Source organism: Arvicanthis niloticus, chromosome Y (genome assembly GCF_011762505.2).
Source record: "Arvicanthis niloticus isolate mArvNil1 chromosome Y, mArvNil1.pat.X, whole genome shotgun sequence".
NCBI classification, from domain to species: Eukaryota; Metazoa; Chordata; class Mammalia; order Rodentia; family Muridae; genus Arvicanthis; species Arvicanthis niloticus.
The window spans coordinates 9,054,923-9,077,047 of NC_133431.1; the positions used below are offsets into that span (position 1 = coordinate 9,054,923).

The 22,125-nt window shown below is 41.8% G+C and overlaps 1 protein-coding gene across 1 annotated transcript in view; it reads right to left on the reverse strand.

Moving 5' to 3' along the window:
- Window positions 1–22,125, reverse strand: part of LOC143437290 (uncharacterized) — a 362,341-nt gene that overhangs the window by 76,002 nt on the left and 264,214 nt on the right. Inside the window, 1 exon segment of the mRNA XM_076922101.1 lies at window positions 6,690–6,708. Coding sequence (XP_076778216.1) covers window positions 6,690–6,708 — 19 coding nt within the window.

The window sequence follows — 22,125 nt, forward strand, 5'->3', positions numbered from 1 at the left end:
CAAGGTACAAGAAAATCAATGATATGGTATTGGAATTAGGCAAAATTCAAGTTACTCTGAATTTTCACAGCAATGAACCTGATTTATTCAACTCAATATTACTTGTTCTCTACTGAAATAAGAGATGATCATGAGTAACCCAGAAACATTTTTCCCTTATTTTGAGAAGCAAAAAAAACTTCAGTCTTACCAGTAGCAGTGAGGTTCCAGTAGGTCTCCAGCATCACATCTTTGTAGAGATTTTTCTGGGAAGGATCCAGCAAATTCCACTCTTCTGCAGTGAAGTTCACATGCACATCATCGAAACTCACTGGTTCCTAAAATATCACATACATGTATACAACACAAAGCATGATACTGACATCAATACAAAGTAAAGTTATGCTTCCTAGACAATATAATCAAATAATTCAGGTGATTCCTCCACTTATTTTCTGACACACAATTTATAATATAATCACTATGTCAGTTTAGAAGAAACTTGAAATATTGACACTTGAACCCTTGACACAGGGTTCACCTGTGTTACTCCTGAACCCTTAGAATACGATATAGCCTTGCAACACAAATGGCAATTGAGAGAGATATGCAGAGGGAAACAGATCAACTGTACTGAGCACACATCTGAAAAGCTGGATGAAAAATTACTAACTACAAAAGTGATGGGCAAGCTGTGTGTATTTGCTCATGTCTTTAATCACAGAGGTACAGGCAGGTATATGTCATTGAGCTGGATGCCAGCTCGGTCTACGCAATGAGTTTCAGGACAGCAAAAGTTACATGTTAAGAACCTCACTCTGCTACAAAAATAAAGCAGGAAACAAAAATGATAGAATGAACTCACAGTTCTTTACTGAAGTTACTGCAAAAAATTATGCATTCACTGCATTTCTATATTCACCTTCATAAACATAAAGTGAACCAGTTTAAACAGCAACATTAATTAAATTTTATTTAAAGGGAATGCATGTATAAACAGTTAAAAATTGACAGATGAAAATATTAGTAATATATATGTTTTATTTTGTTTGTTTTTTGTTTTTTTGTGTGTGTGTTTTCGAGACAGGGTTTCTGTGTATAGCCCTGGCTGTCTTGGAACTCACTCTGTAGACCAGGCTGGCCTGGAACTCAGAAATCCTGTCTCTACCACTCAAGTGCTAGCATTAAAGGCGTGCAGTACCACCACCCAGCAGTAATGTACATGTTGATCAGAAATAAAGAATGCAGTTCAGGAGTTATAGCTCAGGAGATGGAAGCTCTTGCTGGTCTTACACATAATAATGGTCAATTTCTAGCATACACATGTGGACCAACACCTGTCCATATCTTCAAGATCATGAGTTCTGAGGCCATCTTCTGACAACAGTAAAGATGAGGCACACATTCATATTCATGTACCCAGCCATAATATACTTATTTATTCAAAAATTTCACAACAAACATAAGAGGCAGAACATCATACACCTGCAATTCAATGAATCTGAAGCATCAGATAATATTGATGACATGAGCAGGAGCCATCTGGAGAAATAGAATATAATTTATCCATTTGGCTGAATTTCAAAATAAAAGAGGTGGATGAAGAGCAGCAAAAAAAAAACATGTGCTTATTGAACAAAAACATGTCAGGTGGCTTATGTGGTTTTTATATCTACAATCAGAACAGGAATTGCTTAACAGAGAATTTTGTTCTAGAAAATCAAAAACAGAATGAATAAAGTTAAAAATATAAAACCACCAGGTTTGCAAAATAGCATAGCATTGAACATCAAATGTGTGCACAGTATCTTATGTGATTGGGGACTGAGTCCAAATGGGGAATGTATGGGAGCATGAGAAAAAAAGCTGAATGATCAGATTCAACCACAACACTGGAGACACCCAGAACAAAATTTATCCAGTGTAAAAGAAATGCAGAGATAAAGCTGGAGCAGAGACTGAAGGTGTGGACAATGAAAACTCGTTCAATTGGAGACCAACATGGACAAGCTTGAATCTATGACATTATTAAGAATACTCTGTGATGCTCCCACACAGGAGCCCTGCATAGTTGTCCATTGAGAGGCTCCACCCAGCAGCTGACTGAAACAGAAGCAGAGATTTACAGTAAAACATTGCATGCACCTTGGTAACTCTGATGGAAGAGTTGGGGGAAGGATTGAGTGCCCTGAACAGGATAGAAATTCCACAGGAAGACCAGCAGACTCAATTAACCTTGACCCTTAGGGCCATTAAGAAACTGAGACAAAAAAATAGCACTCACAGGTGGACAAACGACTGATGGCCTGTACGTAGCAGATGTGCAGCTCAGTCTTCATGATGGTCCTACAACACCTGTAGCAGGATCAGTCCCTAAAGCTGCTCTCTATCATTGGAATCTGTTCCCATAACTGGGCTGCCACATCTGGCCTCAGTGAATAGGATGCACTTAACCCAATAAAGACATGATGCACCAACATGGATTCCCAGGGGATCACACCCTCTCAAAGGACCAACAGGAGATACAGGAGGAACTCTGTAAAGGCAGGTGACTTAAAGTAGGGACTCCACTAATTCAGAGCCATTTTATTTATAACAACTTGAAAGTGGAAATAATCCAGATGCTATTCAACCAAAATATGGATATAGAAAATGTATTTACAAAAGGAAAAACTATTTAGCTATTAAATACAAGGGCATCATGAATTTTGCAGGCAAATGGATACAGCTCGAAACTATCATCTCGATTGAGGTAACCCAGATCTAAAAGCACATGCATGTATGTACTCACTTACAAGTGAATAATAATCATAAGATACAGGAAACCCACAGTACATTTCATAGACACAAAGAAACTAAACAACAAGGAAGGCCAAAATGAGTACAGTTTAATCTCACTCAGAAGGGGGAGTAAAGCTATCATAGGAGGCAGATGAAAGAGAGAGAACTGCATGCGAGAGCAGATAAGAAAGGGGAAATCGGGGAGAACCAGCAACAGGTGTGGTGAGAGACAAGAGAGGGCCAGAGGGGGAAATGAATCAAAATCTGCAGCTGGCAGGGAGTGGAAGGGGGTACATTTAGGATGTGTCAGAGACCATAAATAAGTACCAAGGAGTCTAAGGTTGATCTTAGCTGAGATGTATAGCAGTTAGATATGGATGCTGAAGAGGCCACATCCTGCATCAGGCAGGACCCTTAATGGACAGTTAAAGACCCAACCAGTCCAAAAATCTTTCTTCCCAAAATTTGTCCTGTCCACCAGAATACAATCTACAACATAGATTCCGTACAGCAGCAAAATAACGTTGTTGTTGTTGTTCTAACTTGCTACTCTGCTGCTGTGATTGAATCCTCTAAACAAAAGTGTCTCAGGTAATAAATGTCTGTTATACATGGTTCTGTCAGATCACAGTCCATCATTTTGGGAGCTTAGATTAGAAACTGAAAGCAAAAAGCATGGACAATTAACTCAGCCATTCTGGATCTCTGATGGGGTTGAAGACCTATGGTCTCGTAGCCAATCCTGGCTATTTACCTTGAGAGAAAAGTTTTGAGTGGATGGTTTTCAGCTGACATTCATTCTAAAGCCAAGGAAAAATCCAGGTTCAGAACTAAGTGTTTTAGTTAGGATAGATGACAGAGGTTCAGATTAGTCAACAAAATGATGGACTGGTTGTTAGGACTATCTTGTACCTCACTGGTACAAATTGGCTTAATTATGCTCTAATTGTATTTTGAGAGAAAAGTTTTATTTTAACAGGAAGGGCCACAGAGAAACCCTGTCTCGAAAAAACCAAAAAAAAAAAAAAAAAAAAAAAAAACCCAGGAAGGGTGATATGTAAAAGGAACTTAGGTGGGAAGGAGTACTGAGAGGAAGAGAAGGAGTAAGGAGACGAGGAGAAGTAGGAAAGGAGAAGCTACGTGATGAGAGAGAGAAAAGCGGGGGACATGGAGGCAAATGTTCACATGTCTCCACCAGTCAAAGATAGTTTATACATCTAGGTTGGGTATTAGGTTACACTTCTGATTCAGCATTAACAAACTTATAATGCCGTTAATTAATATTTTTTTAAAAAAAGTTGTGCCCTTCCCCCAGGCCTGAGAAGGCCTGCAAGTCTTTTACCACAATAGATCAAGCAATTGTAAGACTTAGGAGAGGCATTGCATTACCAGCCTTGGTGCCTTGGAGCCTGCTACCTGAGCTATGAAGAATGGACTGCCTGCTGAGCTAGCCTTGACACCTTCCGGACTGCTATCTCCTTGCCCAGCCCCTGGGCTGAACCGAGAAGAGACTCTGGAGGGTGGGGCTTCCCCTTTATATGTGAAAGCAAATTATTAAATTTCAAGCCTTGATCAGAGAACTTTGTCTTGGCTTCATCTCTTCTCACCCTCCGCCCCCTTTCATTCCCAGCCCCCCTTTCAGGTGAACCCACTTGACTTGTGGCAGCAGGCGGCTACAAAAAGTGTATAAAAGCAAAAAGAAAAAAAGGGCATGGGATAGGTGTTTTCATGGGGGTGGGGGATGGGGAAAGGGGATGGCATCTGAAATGTAAATAAAATGTACCATAAAAAAAGCATGAACAAACACAGTCTCCTGCCTTGCTCTCTTGCTTGGTCACTGTCTCAAGCTTAGCCTGCTCTCTCATCCAGCCCAGGACCACTTGCTTAGGGATATTGCCACCCTCAGTGGAAGAGCCTTCCTAATCAATCATCAACACTATCTCTCACAGACATAGCAACCAGCTATTCTGATGAGGACATGCCCTCTACTGAGGCTCCTTCAGATGACTGTAGCTCTGAAATGCTGAGAACTGAAAACAACTATGACACAGACAAAATAATAAAAGAGGAAGTTGTTACAGCACAAACCAATGATTTAACCATATCAATTACAGGAGCTCCTGTCACCCCATGAGGAACTTGGAGTTGTGGCTGAGCAAGGACAAAATAGGGAGGGCACCGGGCTCACAGCAGGGAAGGATACACTGGAATGGGGAGCTCAGAGGCTGTGCTGACCTGGGGTGAGTTTCTTTAACCCTGGGTTCCCAGGCCAGTGCTACCAAAGAGGAGGCTAAAACAGCTGGAAGGTGGACAGAAAAGCAGATTGTCTCACACAACACAAACGACCACCAACAAAGAACAGGATCTCTGACCACAGGAAGATATGCTAAATTTGTGACAATCAATGAAGAACAACCTCCCATCTTATGACAGCTCCAAGTTCAAAATTACAGAGTCACATATGAACTGGGCAAAGGGTAGTTCAGGAGGTGGGAAATGAGGTCTTTGTCGTTCTACCCTGTAAAATAAGGTAGGCAGAGCCTGATTTTGCCCTGGATGCTGTCTTTAAGAGCTCTCTGTCATGGACTAGTCAATGGGTCTAGGTCCTGTTGTTAAGAAGGATTTAACCCATGGTGTGGGGCTAGTAACTAAATCGATTAGAATGGAGTCTGTCTCATTTTCTCAGTAAGAGAATGACAAACTTCCACAGCCAAAATAGACAGCCACAAGGGGGCGGTAAAGGCTGCCAGCAGATTCCTCCACTTGGACAAAGGAGAAAACGAAGACAGGATGGCAAGTGTGAGCCCTGTAGCAGGGTTTTAAGTCTGCTCTAACCTTCCCAGAAATTAAGACCAGAGAAACTGTGTCCACTATACCAGCCTCTGGAACATCTTCAAAGCACTTAGGGGCTATGGCTATCCAGCATATCTACTGTAGCAGGGTTCCAGGTTCAATTCATTCAAATCCTTTTCACAGATACTCAAGAAAAACCTGAAAACCAAGGCACACAGACACAAATCTGGCAGACAAGCCACTGACACAGAAACAAGGGTTCATCTTAACAACCAGCCTTTCTATCCTTTATTTGGGAGTCCTGAGGGTCTTGGGATTCCAGTCAATGCACTAAGATGTTATGTCCAAGTCACAGAGACCCCAACGACCAACAAGGCAAGGAGCCTATTGCAATGCAAACACATGGAGGTCTTTATTATGAGCTCTGTAATAAGGATTCTTACCAGTCAGCCTCAAGTGAGATTGAATCTGAGAGACCAAGTCTAGGGGTGCAGGGTATTTATTTCAGTTAGAGCAAGTTTGGGACATTAACATGCAGGCCAGCAACTTAATATTTTAAAAGCTGCATGTCTGGCATAATCTGCAGGAACCAATCAAGGGGGCAAAATCAACTGACAACCATGATGGTAGGCTAACTTTTTCTCTGTAAGGTGTATTAGTTATTTATACCTTGCAGTTGTACCTTTATTGGCTATTGACAAGGGGGATTTGCCATAGGATGTTTGCTCAAGTGGACTTTGTGCACTCTCAGAAACAGAATTGATTTGGCTTCACAAACTCATCTTTGTGCCTGAGGTCCTGATTATTGAAACATGCTCCTGTTCAAGCACAAGCCATGCATGGCAGTCGAAAAGGTACTTCATCCAAAGACATGCATCTCTATCTGTTACTGCACTGTCTGGAAATGTTTTCCTGAGCAGGTACCCCACAGCACTGGAATCTCAAAATATTAGGGTTTCAAAGGTAACTTCAAAATTACAGCTTCTTGTTCCAGTATCTGGGATCCACACATGATCATCTGTGTTCCTCAAAAGAGACTGGGTCTCTCTCCACTCTTCCATCTATTCCACTCTAGGTTCTGCTTGACTCCACTTTACTTCTTCTGTTGTTCTCTCTGCTCATCCCATGGGACTGACATCTTCAATATGCTGGGTTCTTCCCCTGCAACTAGGATTCACTGCGTTCCTGTCATACACTCCCTTCACTGGGCCAAGCCTTATCTGCTCTGCATGACAGGTTCATTTATGCCTAAAAACCAATACCACCTGGGTGATTCTCACACATGATCAACTCCAGGTGCACAACAAGGGACAACCTTGGCTATCTCTGGAACACAGCTTCTTTGTCTCTCAGAAAACACTTACCAGAAGATTTCACCTCAGTGATGCTGTTTTCTTCTTCGACCCCACTAATTTTTTAATTACAGGCAACCCGCACCAATTGTCTCAGTCATTCCTTCTATTCTTTCCTCCAAAAGCCACATGGTGAAAGCTGCTGATTTCCTCTGCCTGCTGGGCCTGAAACATGGTTCCTTCATCATCGCCAACTTTATATTTTTCAACAACTTCACTGCCTAAGCTTGACTGTTCTGGATCTTACTCAGTAGATGATCTTTGAACTCAGAGATGTGCATGGCTCTGTCTCCTGAATGCTGGGAAATACATGTGTAACACTTTGTGTGTATCTAAGTTTTTCTTTACCTAAAATTTTTCTGTACCAGGATGATTGAATCAGAGATCTGCTTTGTGCTCATCTCCTGCGATTTAGGGCATGTACCACTGTGTCTGTGCATAAGTATTTTACTTTAGATCTTAAAATGAAAGCCCAGAATAGTAATCACAGTCCATAAATGGTCAGTTTCTCACATACTGGTGACCCCTGTGTCCTCATGAAAATGATGACCAGGTGACAATTGAAAGATATAAAAATTTATAAAGGTTATGGGAAGTTTTTATGACCCCTAGAGCTGAGCCAAGAATGTAGGCCAGCAGGATCACTAGCTCCAGGTTCCAGGAACCAGCTGACCACAAAGAAAGCAGAATTAAAAATCCAGGTCAGCTGGGTCATTCTGGGCACTGGCTGACCACAAAGTAGATGGTTGAGCAAGATTCAATTCCTGAGAAAAACATGTACAAGATGTTTCCCACATGACTTACTGAATGATGGGCTGGGAGTGTCCACTATTTTTATGATGTCCTTCCTTGGTTTTCCCCTCACCCCACTGGTTTGTGGTTTTTTCCTTTAAATACCCTTCTCCCCCTGGCCTCGAGGTCGACACTCCTTGCTCTGAGTCTCCACCTCAGCTGGATGATTTCCAAAATAAAGCCTCTTGCTGTCTTGCCAGTTATTGGAGACTAGAGTGAGGGTCTCCCCTCCTGGGGGTCTTTCAATAACAACGCCCAAGGTGATACAGTTGTCCTTCCTACAAGTCTGGGGGCGTGTCCATAGGTCTCCCAGCCCTGGTACCTGGAAGCAGCTCTGGTCATGCTCCTGCCTCAGATTCACAGGCACCACCACCCGCTCACAGGCAGCCCGGGGCCTCAGCTTCCACCATCCGGCCACGGTACTGGAAGCTCCGGTCATCTCCCTGGTCTGCGGCGTGTGATAGGATTGAGTTGCGCGGTCTGTGACGTCAGAAGGAGCCCACAATTGCCACCGGAACCAAGGTGATCCTCCCTGACTGCGGCGGTGGCGGTGGCGGTATGGTAGTGCAGTCACTCTGGCCCTCTGTGAAGTCAATTACATCTGGCGGGGATTTCCAAACATCATGCCTGTGCGCCAGGCCAGAGTCTTCATGGGAAATGTAGTCTTCGGTGCTCCCCAATCTTGCTTTTTCCTCGCGGCATCATGGGATATATAGTTTGAAGACCAGCCACCATCTTGAATTGCTTTTACTGCACATAAGCAGTTAGTTTTCTGACCACAATCTTGGCACCAGTCCTTATGGGAAATGTAGTCTCTTCCTGCTATCTCTGAGTAGCCCTGGCAGTCCAGGAACTCACTCTCTAGACCAGGCTGACCTTGAACTCAGAAATCTACCTTCCTTTGCCTCCCAAGTGCTGGGATTAAAGGCATGTGCCATCAATTATTGACTGTTATTGGCTATTGAATAGCATTGATAATTGATTAGCACTGGCTGCTGATTATTGATTATCATGATTATTGATCACTTTTATTTATTGGCTAGTATTGATATTGGCCATTGATTAGTATTGGTTATTGATTAGCATGATTATTGATTATTGTTCCATCACCGTAATCCCCTGCCTCTGCCTCCCAAGTGCTGGGATTAAAAGCATGTGCCACTGTAGAGTGAAAAATTATAAAGGCCATTTTATGAAATATGTGTAGATTTTTTGCCTTACAGAACTGAAAATAAGATTTCAGGCCTTCACATTCCAGGTGAAGGACACTTGCTGGATTACATTCCTCAAGCCTCGCCCAAGGCAGGAAGGCATTCCTGATTACAGATAAAGATGCTACCACCTAGGTGGGGCCCTAGCCCTATAGCCGGAAAAAGTAAAGATAGCAATCTGAAATGGCCGGATAGGGCACAATGGCATGGTAAAAACCACATTTTTGAGAAGAATGCAGGGCGATTTCCACATGACACTAATCATTTAGAGTGAATACCTCTGAATTGTTCCACTGTTTTCATGTTTTGTATCTTTAACAACCCCATCCAACTCCCCTGGTTTGTGGTTTTTCCCTTTAAAACCCTCCAAGGACTGGCCGAGGGGGTCGGACCTTGACTCCAGCGCGAGTACCTGGTCAGACCGCTGGCTGCCAGCTCTTTCCCTAATAAACCTCTGCTGATTGCATCCAGGTATGGTTTCTTGTGATCTTTGGGTGGTCGCAATTCCGGAGGCTTGAGGAAGGGTCTCCCGAGTATGGGGGTCTTCATTTGGGGGCTCGTCCTGGATATGCGACCACCTTAATCCAAGAACCACGCTGGGAGGTAAAGGGACACCGCGGTTTTTTCTGTCTGGTTGTTGTGTGACCTTTTGTATAAATTGCCTGGTTTTTCATGTACTGATTTCTGGTTTTTCATATGCGGGTTTGCCTAAATCGTCTGATTTCTCGTGTGCTAGGGTTGCCTAAATCGTGTGCTGTTTTGTCTAGGTTTGTTTAAGTTATTTGGTTTCTAAGTTGTTTGTGCCCATCTGTCTGAATTATTTGGTTTCTGAAAAGTGCACTTCGGTTTGGACTGGCAGCTGTTTCTGTCTCGTGAGGGGCAGTAAACCATTTTTGTTTCGAGAGGAGACAAATGAGTGATTAGCAGACGTGCTGGAGAGTCACTAGCTGCTGCACCCCCAGAGACGTTTGGGGGTTCATCTAGGTGCCGGGGAGGACGTGGAATCCCTCTAGGCTGGCACTGGCAATTGAGACGGGTTTTTTTGTTAGTCTTTTTGTGTGTTAACAATGAAAACTAGAGAGAAAAGGTCAGAAATGGCCACCGTGGTAGTTGTGCTCTCATGGCAGTGTGTCTATTTTTGGGTTGTTCATTGCTGGTATGTTAGAAATCTGTTAGACTTGGTCCAGCATAGGCTGACCAAGTTGTCTGAATCTGTTAAATCTGAATCTGTGAAGACTGACCGCGTTGTCTGGTTATTGGAGTCTTACTTGGAAGGCGAGAGGACTTCCAGAAGGTCAGGGGAACTGACCGTTGGATTTCAGGGGGAAGGTGAGAGGCCTTCCAGAAGGTCAGGGGATCTGACTGTCAGGTTTCAAGAGACTGAGCGCTCCTACTTGGGAGAAGACGTGGAATCCTTCTCCATCTGGGGTCGTGACCAAATGTAGTTAAGTGTTATTTGTGCCACCCGTGGCAGGGGTGAGCTGTGTTTTATGTACTACACGTGAGAGGGGTGAGTTATTTGTGTTGTTTTTTTATATGTGTGTGTCTTTTCTTGGCAAATCATCTGTGTGTTAGCTGTTAATCTACTGTGTTAAACATCTTGAGTTAAAAATAGGTAACATGATTGCCGGCAGAGAGAGAAATGAAGCCGCCGGTACAAGAATACAACTGCAGAAAGGCGGGCAGGTCCTTTAATAAGGGGCAGCTACCTCGGTTTGTGCTCCTACAGCCTGCCTACCGCATGTAGGGTATGCTTCAGGTAACAGCACATGGAGGGTGCCCTCACCCAGCCCGCACTTGGCGGGCTACAACTCGTGGTTCCCCAGCACAGCAACAGCGTGCAACAGCTACCTAGTTTGGTATTCCTGGCTGTACTGGGTACCTTGAGGTCACTAGTGCAACAAATGGCGGTTTTCCACCTGCCGCCTATGAAGATAGATGAGAACCCAGGTGACAAAAGAAAAAAGAAAAAAACCTGGCAGTGGAGCCAGGACAGCTAGACAAACAGCCACAGCAAGATTGTTCACCTGAGAGTTAATTATTTTTTTTTTTTTAAAAAAAAAAAAAAGAGAGACAAGAACTGGTTAAAACTGCTTACTTAATTTAGTTTAAAACTTACTTGTGAGGCAGTCTTGATTTACACAAGAAAAACTGATAATTCGCCCTGCTCTGTGGCTAGGAGAAGGACACCAGCAGAAAGCAGAAAAAAAAGGGGGCCAGCAGTTTTTTTTAGCTTCTGTAATAAGGAAGTTGATAATGATTTTTTCCAGTTTAATAAGTAAAGCAGTGCTTTTTTTCTAAAATTACAGCTTAAAAGTTATAGGCTGCCCTGAGTCAGAAATATATATATATATATATATATATATATATATATATATATATATATATATGTCAGGAATATATATATATATATATATATATATATATATATCCTTCAGTTTTGATAAATTTTTTAGCCATTACTGTTTGAGACAATTTCATTATTTGTATGAGATTTTCATTAAGATTTGGTTCAAAGATGAGAGTTCTGACAAGATAAAATTAAAGAAGTGGTGAAGACTTGTGCTCTTACGTTAGACATAAAAATGTTTACTTTATTGTTCTTGTTGTAATCAGAAATAACTCTTTAAAAGGTTTTTATAGAACTATGACCAAAGTTTCTATTTTGTTAAAAGTTAAATTCAAATAAGTGTCAAATGTAACTCAAGTTGCCTTTTAAAAATTTTTAATAACTGTATGAACCTTCAACATCTTAATAATCCTTGCTGTGAAATGCTATAGATAAGGCTATTCATTCTGATTTGGTTTCTTTCTTAGAGCTTCAGAGGTGAGCTCACATTACACCTGTGGACAAGGTTTACAGACTGAATTAGGTTGTGGTTTCTAGTGTGATGTGAACAGCAGTCATGCAGCCTCACAAATGCATCAGTCTACACAGAGTTCAAAGCAATAAATAAGGTAAAAGCCTTGCTTTCACAAGACCTTTGCAGGTTCTGGTCTTCAGATTGGGGGCCCCGTCAATTGATCAGGCCGTGGTCAGCAGCAGGTCAATTTGGAGCAGATTTGACTGAGACCTCCATGTGACAGAAGGTAAGTGACACCCAGAGGCCCACGCCAGATTCCGCTGATAGGTCTTGAGAGAGAAGATTATATGAGACCCCACTAAGTTTGATCAGGACACATGAGGTTAAGCAGAGATCAGATAAGTTACCCACAGCCTTTCTAGACTAGCTCATAGAGACATTCTGTCAGTGTAGACAAGGCTCCAGAGGCTACAGAGACTACAAGATAAGTCATTGAAAGATTTAGGAAGTATACTACATATTAAAATGATTGATGGTAATAGCAAGTGAGAGAAGATTTAAAAGAAAGGAATAGAGAAGAGGAATAGAGAAGGTTTAGTGTAAGTCTAGAAGAAAAGAGTAGAGAAGAAGAATAGAGATCAGTTGCTGTGAGTCCAGAGGAATAGAGAGGAATAGAGGAGACTAGAGAGAGGTGAAGAAAGAGAAAGGTGACAGGAAAGAATTTACAGAAAGCAGAAAAAAGGGATTCCAATCAAAGAGAGATAAAACTCTTTGAAAAAGACCAGTGTGTGCATCGCAAGTAAAGGAGCCAGCTTCAGGGTCCAAGAGGGCCCTAACAAATAGAAGCCAGGGCCAAGAAATCCCAGGCCTCGAAAAACACCCCAAGTGGCGAAGATAACAGCTCTGTGTGAAGACGGCTATTGAGATAGACGGGGCAGCTTGGAGCCACCCAACCTTTGATAGACACAGGGGCTTCCTCCAGGCCAATGGGTCAAAAGGTATTCATGGACTACCCGAAAATGGTGGACTAAGAGATGGGCTGGGTATCCCATTCATTTATGGTCATCCTAGACTGTTCCTACCCTCTGTCGGGTTGAGACTTACTCCCCAGGATTGGGGCCCAGACGGGCTGCAACTAACTGACAAGAACTCACGGGTAGAGGAAAGGCTTCTCCTACTGACTCCAGCCGGGAGCCGAGGTAACATGCTTTACAGACGGGAGCAGTTTTCTCCATGCTGGTCAGAGGCAAGCCAGCACTACTGTGGTGGACACAAATGTCATCTGGACTGACTCCCTACCCCTGAGATCATCGGTGCAGAGAACAACCTTGGAACTTGGGGCTGACAAGAAGACCAACATCTGCATGGACAACAGGTATGCTTTTGCCACAGTCCATGCCTGCAAGGCTATATGCCAAGAGAGGAAACCCTGATGAAGCCAGCAACTGTGAGTACTCGTTGCCCAGGACACCAAAAGGGAGGAGACTCAGTGGCCTGAGGCAATAACCGGACAGATCAAGTGTCTTGATACGGCAGCCTGTTCCAGTTGTGGGCCTAAGAGATGGCCTCACTTAAAGCACAGAGTAAGAAAAAGAACTCAGATTGCTAGCCATCCTGCCAGATACTACCTAGAGAAAAATAGACAATGGCGCACACAAGAAGGGAGAACTATACTCCCCAGAAAGCAAAGGATTTACCAGGCTAAATACACAGATGGACTCTTAAGATATGAGTGCAACCAAGCAGCTAAGAGACTTAAAGCGTATAAGGGACCTTAGGTTCTAAGCCAGAGAAATAATAAGACTTAGAGTAGATAAGAAATACCTAGGAGAAAACAGCCTAGAATAGGGACCTTCCCGAGGTTTCAAGTGTCCTAGGTAATTAGATCAGAGAGCAGTTTTAAGGTAAGTCAGGAATTGAAGATCCACTGTTTACATTGTCTCCGAAGCTCAGGACAGGTAGAGAGAATATACAGGACCCTAAAATTAAACTACCCTTGGGAACTGGCGCTGGCTAGAGTGTCCCTTGTTCTTGCTCCATACCCAGAATGCCCATTTTGTGTGAGAAATGATTTTTCAGGCTACTAAAAGACTGTTCCTGGTGCTGTGGACCATCCGACCTCCTTGAAGTTCACCATCACCACCTGTGACTGATGCCAACTGGAGAACATCCAGATGCCAGAGCAACCTCCTGCTGTTTAGCTCAAGGTCGTCTGCTATTTTACAAGGCCAAAGAGCAGGCCCTGACTCCTGAGACATCCCAACCTAGAGGCACAGGGGCAATGCTGCCTTAGAGGATGGGGCTTAGTGTGTATACACCCAAGGTTAAATGACAGCTTGTGATTACAAGATTGAAGTTGAAATGTGAATCTAGAGTTATATAGATTTGTTCCTTTTGCAATTTCTCTTTATTATATATGTGATTTTATGTATATGTAGATAGCTATGTGTCACAAAATGTGGAAAAGTCAGAAGACAACTTTGAAAGTGTGCTACAAAGAAAAGGAAATGTTTTGAAACCCCTAGTCAATAGAATAGAGCCCAAGAACCCCTGCTAACAGATACCTATTGCCTAAAATTGATAAATGGTAGACTTACAGCTCCGGGTTAACACCATGTGTTTCCACTGCTATCTTTGATGAAAACAAAGATTATTGTGTACTTGTCCAGCTAGTTCCCGCAGGTACTCTTGAACTGAGTTTGAGATACACCCTAGATGATTCTGCAGAGAGCCTATTTTCCTTGACTCTAGCTGTTACATTGTGACTAGGAGTGGCCATAGGTATAGAGACAGGTGTAACTACATTGATACAGACACCTCATTACTTTCATCAGCTGAGGGCTGCCAATGATGTGGATTTGAGAGCCCTAGAACAGTCAGTAACAAAGTTAAGTTGTTACTAGACTTGCTGTTTCTTAAAGGAGAAAGTCTGTGTGCTGCTCTAAGAAAAAATGTTACTATTATGTAGACCATTCAAGAGTGACCAGAGAGTAAATTCAGAAAAAAGTTAGACCAGAGACAAGATAGAGAGGCACAGCAACGTTGATTAGAGAGTTGGTTCAATCCTCCCTTGCTGGACCCCTTGTGATTTTACTTTTGCTCTTAACCATAGGCCCCTACATTTAAAATAGATTAGTAACTTTTGTTAGAGAAAGGATAAATGCTGTTCAGCTTTTTGTGTTGCGCCACCAATATAAGACTTTGGGTCAAGAAAATGGTAATTATGATGACACTGGAGTTTAAACTTTTCTAAAGATCCTAATCGGAAAAAGTGGGGTGAGAATAGACTTATTAATAATTGAGTTTTTATGATTAAAAACATAGCCAAATCGGAAAAAGTGAGGAATGTAGAGTGAAAAATTATAAAGGCCATTTTATGAAATATGTGTAGATTTTTTGCCTTACAAAACTGAAAATAAGATTTCAGGCCTTCACATTCCAGGTGAAGGACACTTGCTGGATTACATTCCTCAAGCCTCGCCCAAGGCAGGAAGACATTCCTGATTACAGATAAAGATGCTACCACCTAGGTGGGGCCCTAGCCCTATAGCCGGAAAAAGTAAAGATAGCAATCTGAAATGGCCGGATAGGGCACAATGGCATGGTAAAAACCACATTTTTGAGAAGAATGCAGGGCGATTTCCACATGACACTAATCATTTAGAGTGAATACCTCTGAATTGTTCCACTGTTTTCATGTTTTGTATCTTTAACAACCCCATCCCACTCCCCTGGTTTGTGGTTTTTCCCTTTAAAACCCTCCAAGGACTGGCCGAGGGGGTCGGACCTTGACTCCAGCGCGAGTACCTGGTCAGACCGCTGGCTGCCAGCTCTTTCCCTAATAAACCTCTGCTGATTGCATCCAGGTATGGTTTCTTGTGATCTTTGGGTGGTCGCAATTCCGGAGGCTTGAGGAAGGGTCTCCCGAGTATGGGGGTCTTCAGATCCATTGTACAAACACCAAAAAGGACAGATATCCTCTCAAAGGTGACTGCAGTGCCAGCCCCCACATATTCATCTTGTCACAGCATCACCAGTGATGAATTCATGGAAAGACAGGAGAATTTGTGAGAAACCTGAAGAATGGGAAAGGCTAAACAAAGGAATGTAAAACACACTGACATTTTTCCTACTGGGCCACTAAGGGTGGCAGCTTTGGTGTGGGTCTTCTTTATTCTTGGGTGGTTGTTAGCCACCAACCAGTGAGGACAAAGGGAACAGCCATGGCAATCTGGCTTGAGATGGCTGTATTTTAAAATTAACTCCGGAGACCAGCACAGTGAGTCAATTCTACTTTATTGTTCCAGAAATAAGGTATATGAGGGCTTTTATGGGTACAGGTGGAAAGGATTAATTGGTCATAATAGTATATCTAAGTATCATGTGGGCAGGGAAGCCAGAATGGGAGTTGTGTGCTGAATTTAAGTAGCTCACACAGGGACAATCTTTTGATAAGTACATCCATCCGTGTTCAGGGACAATGTCTAGATACATTGAGGCAGAGAAATGGAAGCCCTAAAAATTAAATAAATAAATAAATAAAAGAAATGGAAACCCTAATAAAAATAAATACATAAATAAATAATAAAAGAAAGGAATGGAAGCCCTAAATATAAATAAATAAATAAATAAATAAATAAATAAATAAAAGAAATGGAATCTGTAAAAAATAAATATATAAATATATAAATAAATAAGTAATAGAAAGAAATGGAAGCCCTATAAAAAATAAATAAATAAATAAATAAATAAATAAATAATAAACAAAAGAAAGAAATTGAAGCCCTTCTGATAAAGGGAATCCTCCATTTTGAGCTGAGTTTCACTCAGATTTGGGGGACTGTGACCTTCACACAGGTTTCCAACAGCCTTGATTCCTGAAACCATGGATCTTGGCTGTGAGAGGAACTGTACCAAATATTGGAAGCTGATTCAAAATACATACAGCCTAGGACCCTGCCCAGCTCTCCAGGTGGATGTCCCATAATTGGCTGTGTAAAAGTGTCTTCTAAAGGTCATTGTATTTTGTTATCAGTTCAGCACCTTCAGGGTAACAAGGACTATGGTATTAATGGTAATTAATACCATTATAATTAATGATCATTGGCCCACTGTCTCACTTCTCTGATGTGAAATGAGTTCCTTGGTCAGAAGCAATACTGTGTGGAATGCCATTGTGGTGAATGAGGCACTCAGTGTGTCCATGGATCATGGACTTGGCAGAAGCCATGTGTGCATGAAAGTCAAAATCATAAGCAGAATACCTGTCTATTCCAGGAAGAAGAAAGCTTTGTTCTTTGCCCAAGAGAAATGATCCGATGTAGTCAACCTGTCACCAAGTCACTGGCTGGTCAACCCAGGATATAGTTCCATATCTAGGGCTCAGTGTTGGTCTCTACTGCTGGTAGATCTGGAACTCATCAGCAGATGTGGCCATGTCAGGCTTGGTGAGAGGATGACTCTACTGCTGTATCCATGAATAAACCCTGCTGCGTCTACCATGGCCACTATGTTCATGGTCCCATTGGAAAGTGACAGATATAGCTGAGGACACAGCTGACTTCCCACAGAATAGATCACCCTAACTACTTGGTTACTGAGTGTATAGGAAGCTGAACTTACTTTTTGATCAGCATTTACATGGGACACTCGATTATTGATTATCATGACTATTGATCACTTTTGGCTATTGACTACCATTGGTTATTGGCCATTGATTAGTATTAATTATTGATTAACATGATGATTAATCATTATTACATCACTGTCATTCACCTGCCTCTGCCTCCTGAATGCTGGGATTAAAAGTGCACGCCATCAGGTACTGATCATTACTGGTTATCAATTAGTATTATTAATTATGGATTACCATTTATTGATTATTGATCAGCATTGATTATTGATCGTTATTCCATCACCAACTCCCCCTGCCTCTGCCTTCGTATTGATAATTATTGATTACTGTTTATTGATTATTGATTATAGATCAGCATTGATTATTGATCGTTATTCTATCACTGTCATCCCACTGCCTCTGCCTCCCAAGTACTGGGATTAAAGGCATGTGCCACCACTGCCTGGCTTCTTTGACCATTGTGAGAGATCTATCCACATACTTCTTCCTATTATGTCTTTCTCAACAATATTCTAATTGTTCTGTCTCCAAGACTCTGACAGTTAAGCCGTCCCACTGATTATAGCTGATGATTCAGTGAATGATCACACATTTCCAAACAAATGCATGAGCATGACTACTGTATGAAGCTCTGAACTGTGGTGATTTTCCTTTACTGGTGTCTTTCAGGATTGTCCAAGAAACATGTTTTCATGCTGCAGTTGTTCACTTTTGGATGGGGCCTGCATAACAGGCAGAACCTTCAGTAAAGCAGGAAGTAGTTATTTCTTCCTCAGTCATTTGATGATAGGACCTACACCAGAAAGCTCTAGGTGCATGTATAATACCATAAACATTGTACAGGAATAGAAACTATAGGCTTCTAGGCAACTCAGGTACCTAGCATTAGTGTCCAAATTGCCCTCTCCCCAGCAAAACCCAAGCCTAGCTTCACTCTCTAGGCTAATCCCAAATAAAACTAGAGTTTTCAAGTTACACCCTAAACAATACCAGGGTCTCCAGGTTATTCCCCCAACAAACCTGCACCTCAGGTTACAAGACCATGCCTAACAACCACTAATGCAGAGGGGAGGTGAAGTTAAGTTTATGATGTGACTCCCAGCACCAGCCAATTATGTTAAAGACCACAGCAGCTTTCCAATTAGATGCTTACACACATCCTCCCAATTGCAAGAGACATTTAAAATGGCGACATTCAATCAGGCTTTTCTTAATTCCCTGCCATGTTCTTGAATAGCCTAGGCCTGTGGCCAGAATTGGCTGTGGCTGTACCCCCCACTGCACAGCTCAAGCAGTCTGCTCAGGTGGTCAGAGACACCAGCCCTGCTACCCATGAGATGCCAGCATGGGAGATGGCTCTGCCAATGCTTAGGTTATCCAAAGGCTCTCTATGTTTGGTAATGCTCAATAACAAGATGCCTATACAATCAGAGATGTAACCCAATACCCAATCTAGATATACCAACTACCTTTGGCTGTTAGAGACACTCGTACTTCTGCTTCTATGTTCCCCACTCTCATGTCACCCTCCCCTAGCTCCTCCTCTTCCTCTCCTTACTCCTCCCACCTTAGCTACTCCTACAATTCCCCACTTGCTGCTTACAATAAATCCTTTCCACATAGACATATGGGGTTCCACCATCACCAAAAACAGTCTTGGCTGATGCTGGTGCATTGGGGATGGGGGCAAGCTAGGTCAAATAGAATAAAGACCCTCCTGTGATTTGCAGCAGATCGGCTCCTGTGTGTGTCTTTTTGGGGATCACTAACATTTCAGTGGCATGATGTTCAATTTCTACTAAGATGGAGTAGCAAGTGAAGGTATTTTTTTCCCAAGGAAAAATAGTTGGATAGAGTTGATGGTAGAGCCTTGCTCCATTATTCAAAATCTATGATTCACAATAAACACCTGCCAAAGGCTCCAAACAACATTCCTATCTAACCATGAAACTGGTCGCACAGCCTGCACAGCATCCTGGTCCTGTTACAGAGCCTTCTCCTGGTTTTGGCCCCCAACAGAAAGCTAGCAGCTTTCTGAGCTACTTGATACACTGTCTGGTGTAACACACACACAAGTGAGAAGTGTGCTGTCTCCAGAATCCTAATCAGCAGGTAGATGTTCTGCTTCTTTCTATGCAGTGGGATTGGCCAGGTGCACTGCCTTATCTTTCACCTTAGAATTATTATCTCTGAAAAACCTATGGCACTAGATTCCTCAGCATTTCACTAAATTAGAAGACTACTGCCTGGAAGTGGTGGCACACACCTTTAATCCCAGCACTTGGGAGGCAGAGGCAGGTAAATTTCTGAGTTTGAGCCAAGCCTGGTCTACAGAGTGAGTTCCAGAACAGCCAGGGCTACACAGAGAATCCCTGTCTCGAAAAACCAAAAAAGAAATAAAAAAGACTACTAAGTTTTGGTTGGATTTATTTTCTGTCCTCTGGCGCCGTTATGGGTTTGCAATTAGTATAATTTGGTTAACACCTCATATGCCCTAGGTCAGTTCTATATAATGTGCACTTTAGAGCACTAATATCATATTTTATGGAAGACACAGATGATCAAGATTCTTTCTAACTAAGTTAATGACACAGAAAATGATGAAATACAGATTCAAATAGAAAACCCAAAAGCTAAAGTAAACTTTATTTTCCCCACACAGAGAGTTATTTTAATATATTATTATTGATTCTACTTGTTTTCCCAATGCTGTTATACACAGCATTGTATTAATATTGTATTCACATAGTAATGTGAAAATATTAATTAGAAAGGTATATGTACATATGAATGGATGCATATAACAAATTTTTCCATCTTCTTTGGATGAACATAGTTGAGGTGGAAGTGAGACTGGGTTTAATTTAGCTTAGGCTAGCCTCAAATTCATTACATAGCTAAGCTGCGTCTTGGCCTTATGATCATCAAGCCTTGTCTGTTAGGTTCTGAGAATTTAGGCACGAGTAACCAGGGAGTAGCCCCTTCAGTTTCAGCTTAAACATCTAATAATGGGTTACTGGAACAATCCCTTCCTTTTATCTTCTTTAAAGAAAAGGTGTCTGAAAGCACAGCATGACATTTTCCAGAAAGAACGAGAGCCAGGAGTACAGAGTATCCTCTATCATCTCACTTTCCATTCCATTTCAATCACAGGACACAAACCATAATAACAGCCATTTTGTTGTGGTTAAATATTATTTGGGAGTTTCTTACCCCACTTATAGAGTTACCAAATAAAAGACACAAAAGACTTTGTATTTACCATAAGCAGTAAAGCAACAGAGCTGGGCAGATATCAACCCTCCATTCCTATTTTGTCTATTTCCCTGTTAATATCTGTGAGATATCACATGCCATGTTCTCCCTAGGCTGCTCATACTCCCAGGCCAGACCTACTGGCCATGCACTCACACTCCACCTACCCCATGGTGCCTTCTTCCTTCTTCCTTCTCTCTCTTTCATGGTCTCTTCCCCAGACACCTAACATGGGACCTGAAGCACCATCTACCTTTCTTCTCCCCAGCTTCAGGCTTTAGGCATTTTTATTAACCAATCATGGAAGACAGGAAAGAAATGTAGAAATGATTTAATTACAGTCCCAAAAATTATTGTACAAAGTTGAACCAGGCTTTATGGCCATGTGTCCAGAGTCTATGATCCTGTATTAGAGCACATCAAATATTATTTTTACTTTTTGTCTCAGGCTGAACATTTTAAACCTAGAAAATAATAGTCTTTAAACAGGGACACTTCATGATTCCCAGATTTTCTATCTTGGTTGACGTAGTGTAACTAGTGTAAACTGATTTAACATAAATTCAGTCTTTTTATTAAGATGCTTTGTTGTTGTTGTTGTTGGTTTCTTTTTTTTTTTTTTTTTTTTTGGTGACAGAGTTTCTTGGTGTAGCCTTGACTGTCCTGGAACTCTCTCTGTAAACCAGGCTGGCCTTGAACTCAGAAATCTGACTGCCTCTGCCTCCTAAGTGCTGGCATTAAAGGTGTGTGCCAACACTGCCCAGCCTTTATCCAGACTCTTGATTGCCTAGTGTGCAGACACAAGAAATTACCAATCAGGACATTTGCTGATCATCTAAAATTAATTAACTCAAAACTCCTTGCTGATATCAATCACTGTCAATTCAGGGAAGCTTTTACCCTCTTTTTCCATCCATTTTTTGTGCTGTGAGTAACCCTGCTTCAAAGCTGGTCATAAAACTTGATTCTTGCACAGGCCTCTCTTTATTTTAAGACCCAAAGAAACCAGAGAGGTTAGAGGAAACTCACTCAGTGTTTTATTTTTGTTTTGCACTGACCAGTCAAGGACCAGTCAGGCAGAGTTGCAAGACACTCTTTCCAGCACTGAGCAGCAGAGAAAAGATTGGATGCTCAAAACAGTTCTCAATCACATACAAAGAGGCAAGCCTCAACTACAGGCAACATTCCCATGAACAAAAATAAATAATCAGCAGAAGTTGAAATAAATGGAAAGAAATTCTTAATGACTTGAAATTGAAGGGGAATGAAAACAAGAGAATATAGCAGTGTTGTGTTTGAAATCAATAATTAACTTTTAAAATGAATAAACATATAATGAATTAGTCTTTCTTCTGTTTCTATTTTGTGGAAAAAACAAGGTGTATTGGTCTTAGCTCTTCTTTGAAGGTCTGGTAGAATTCTGCACTAATACTACCTATCCCTTGCCTTCTATTGGAATGGAGGTTTATAATGCCTGCTTTGATTTCCTAAGGGGTTATACTACAGTTTGGATAATTTACCTG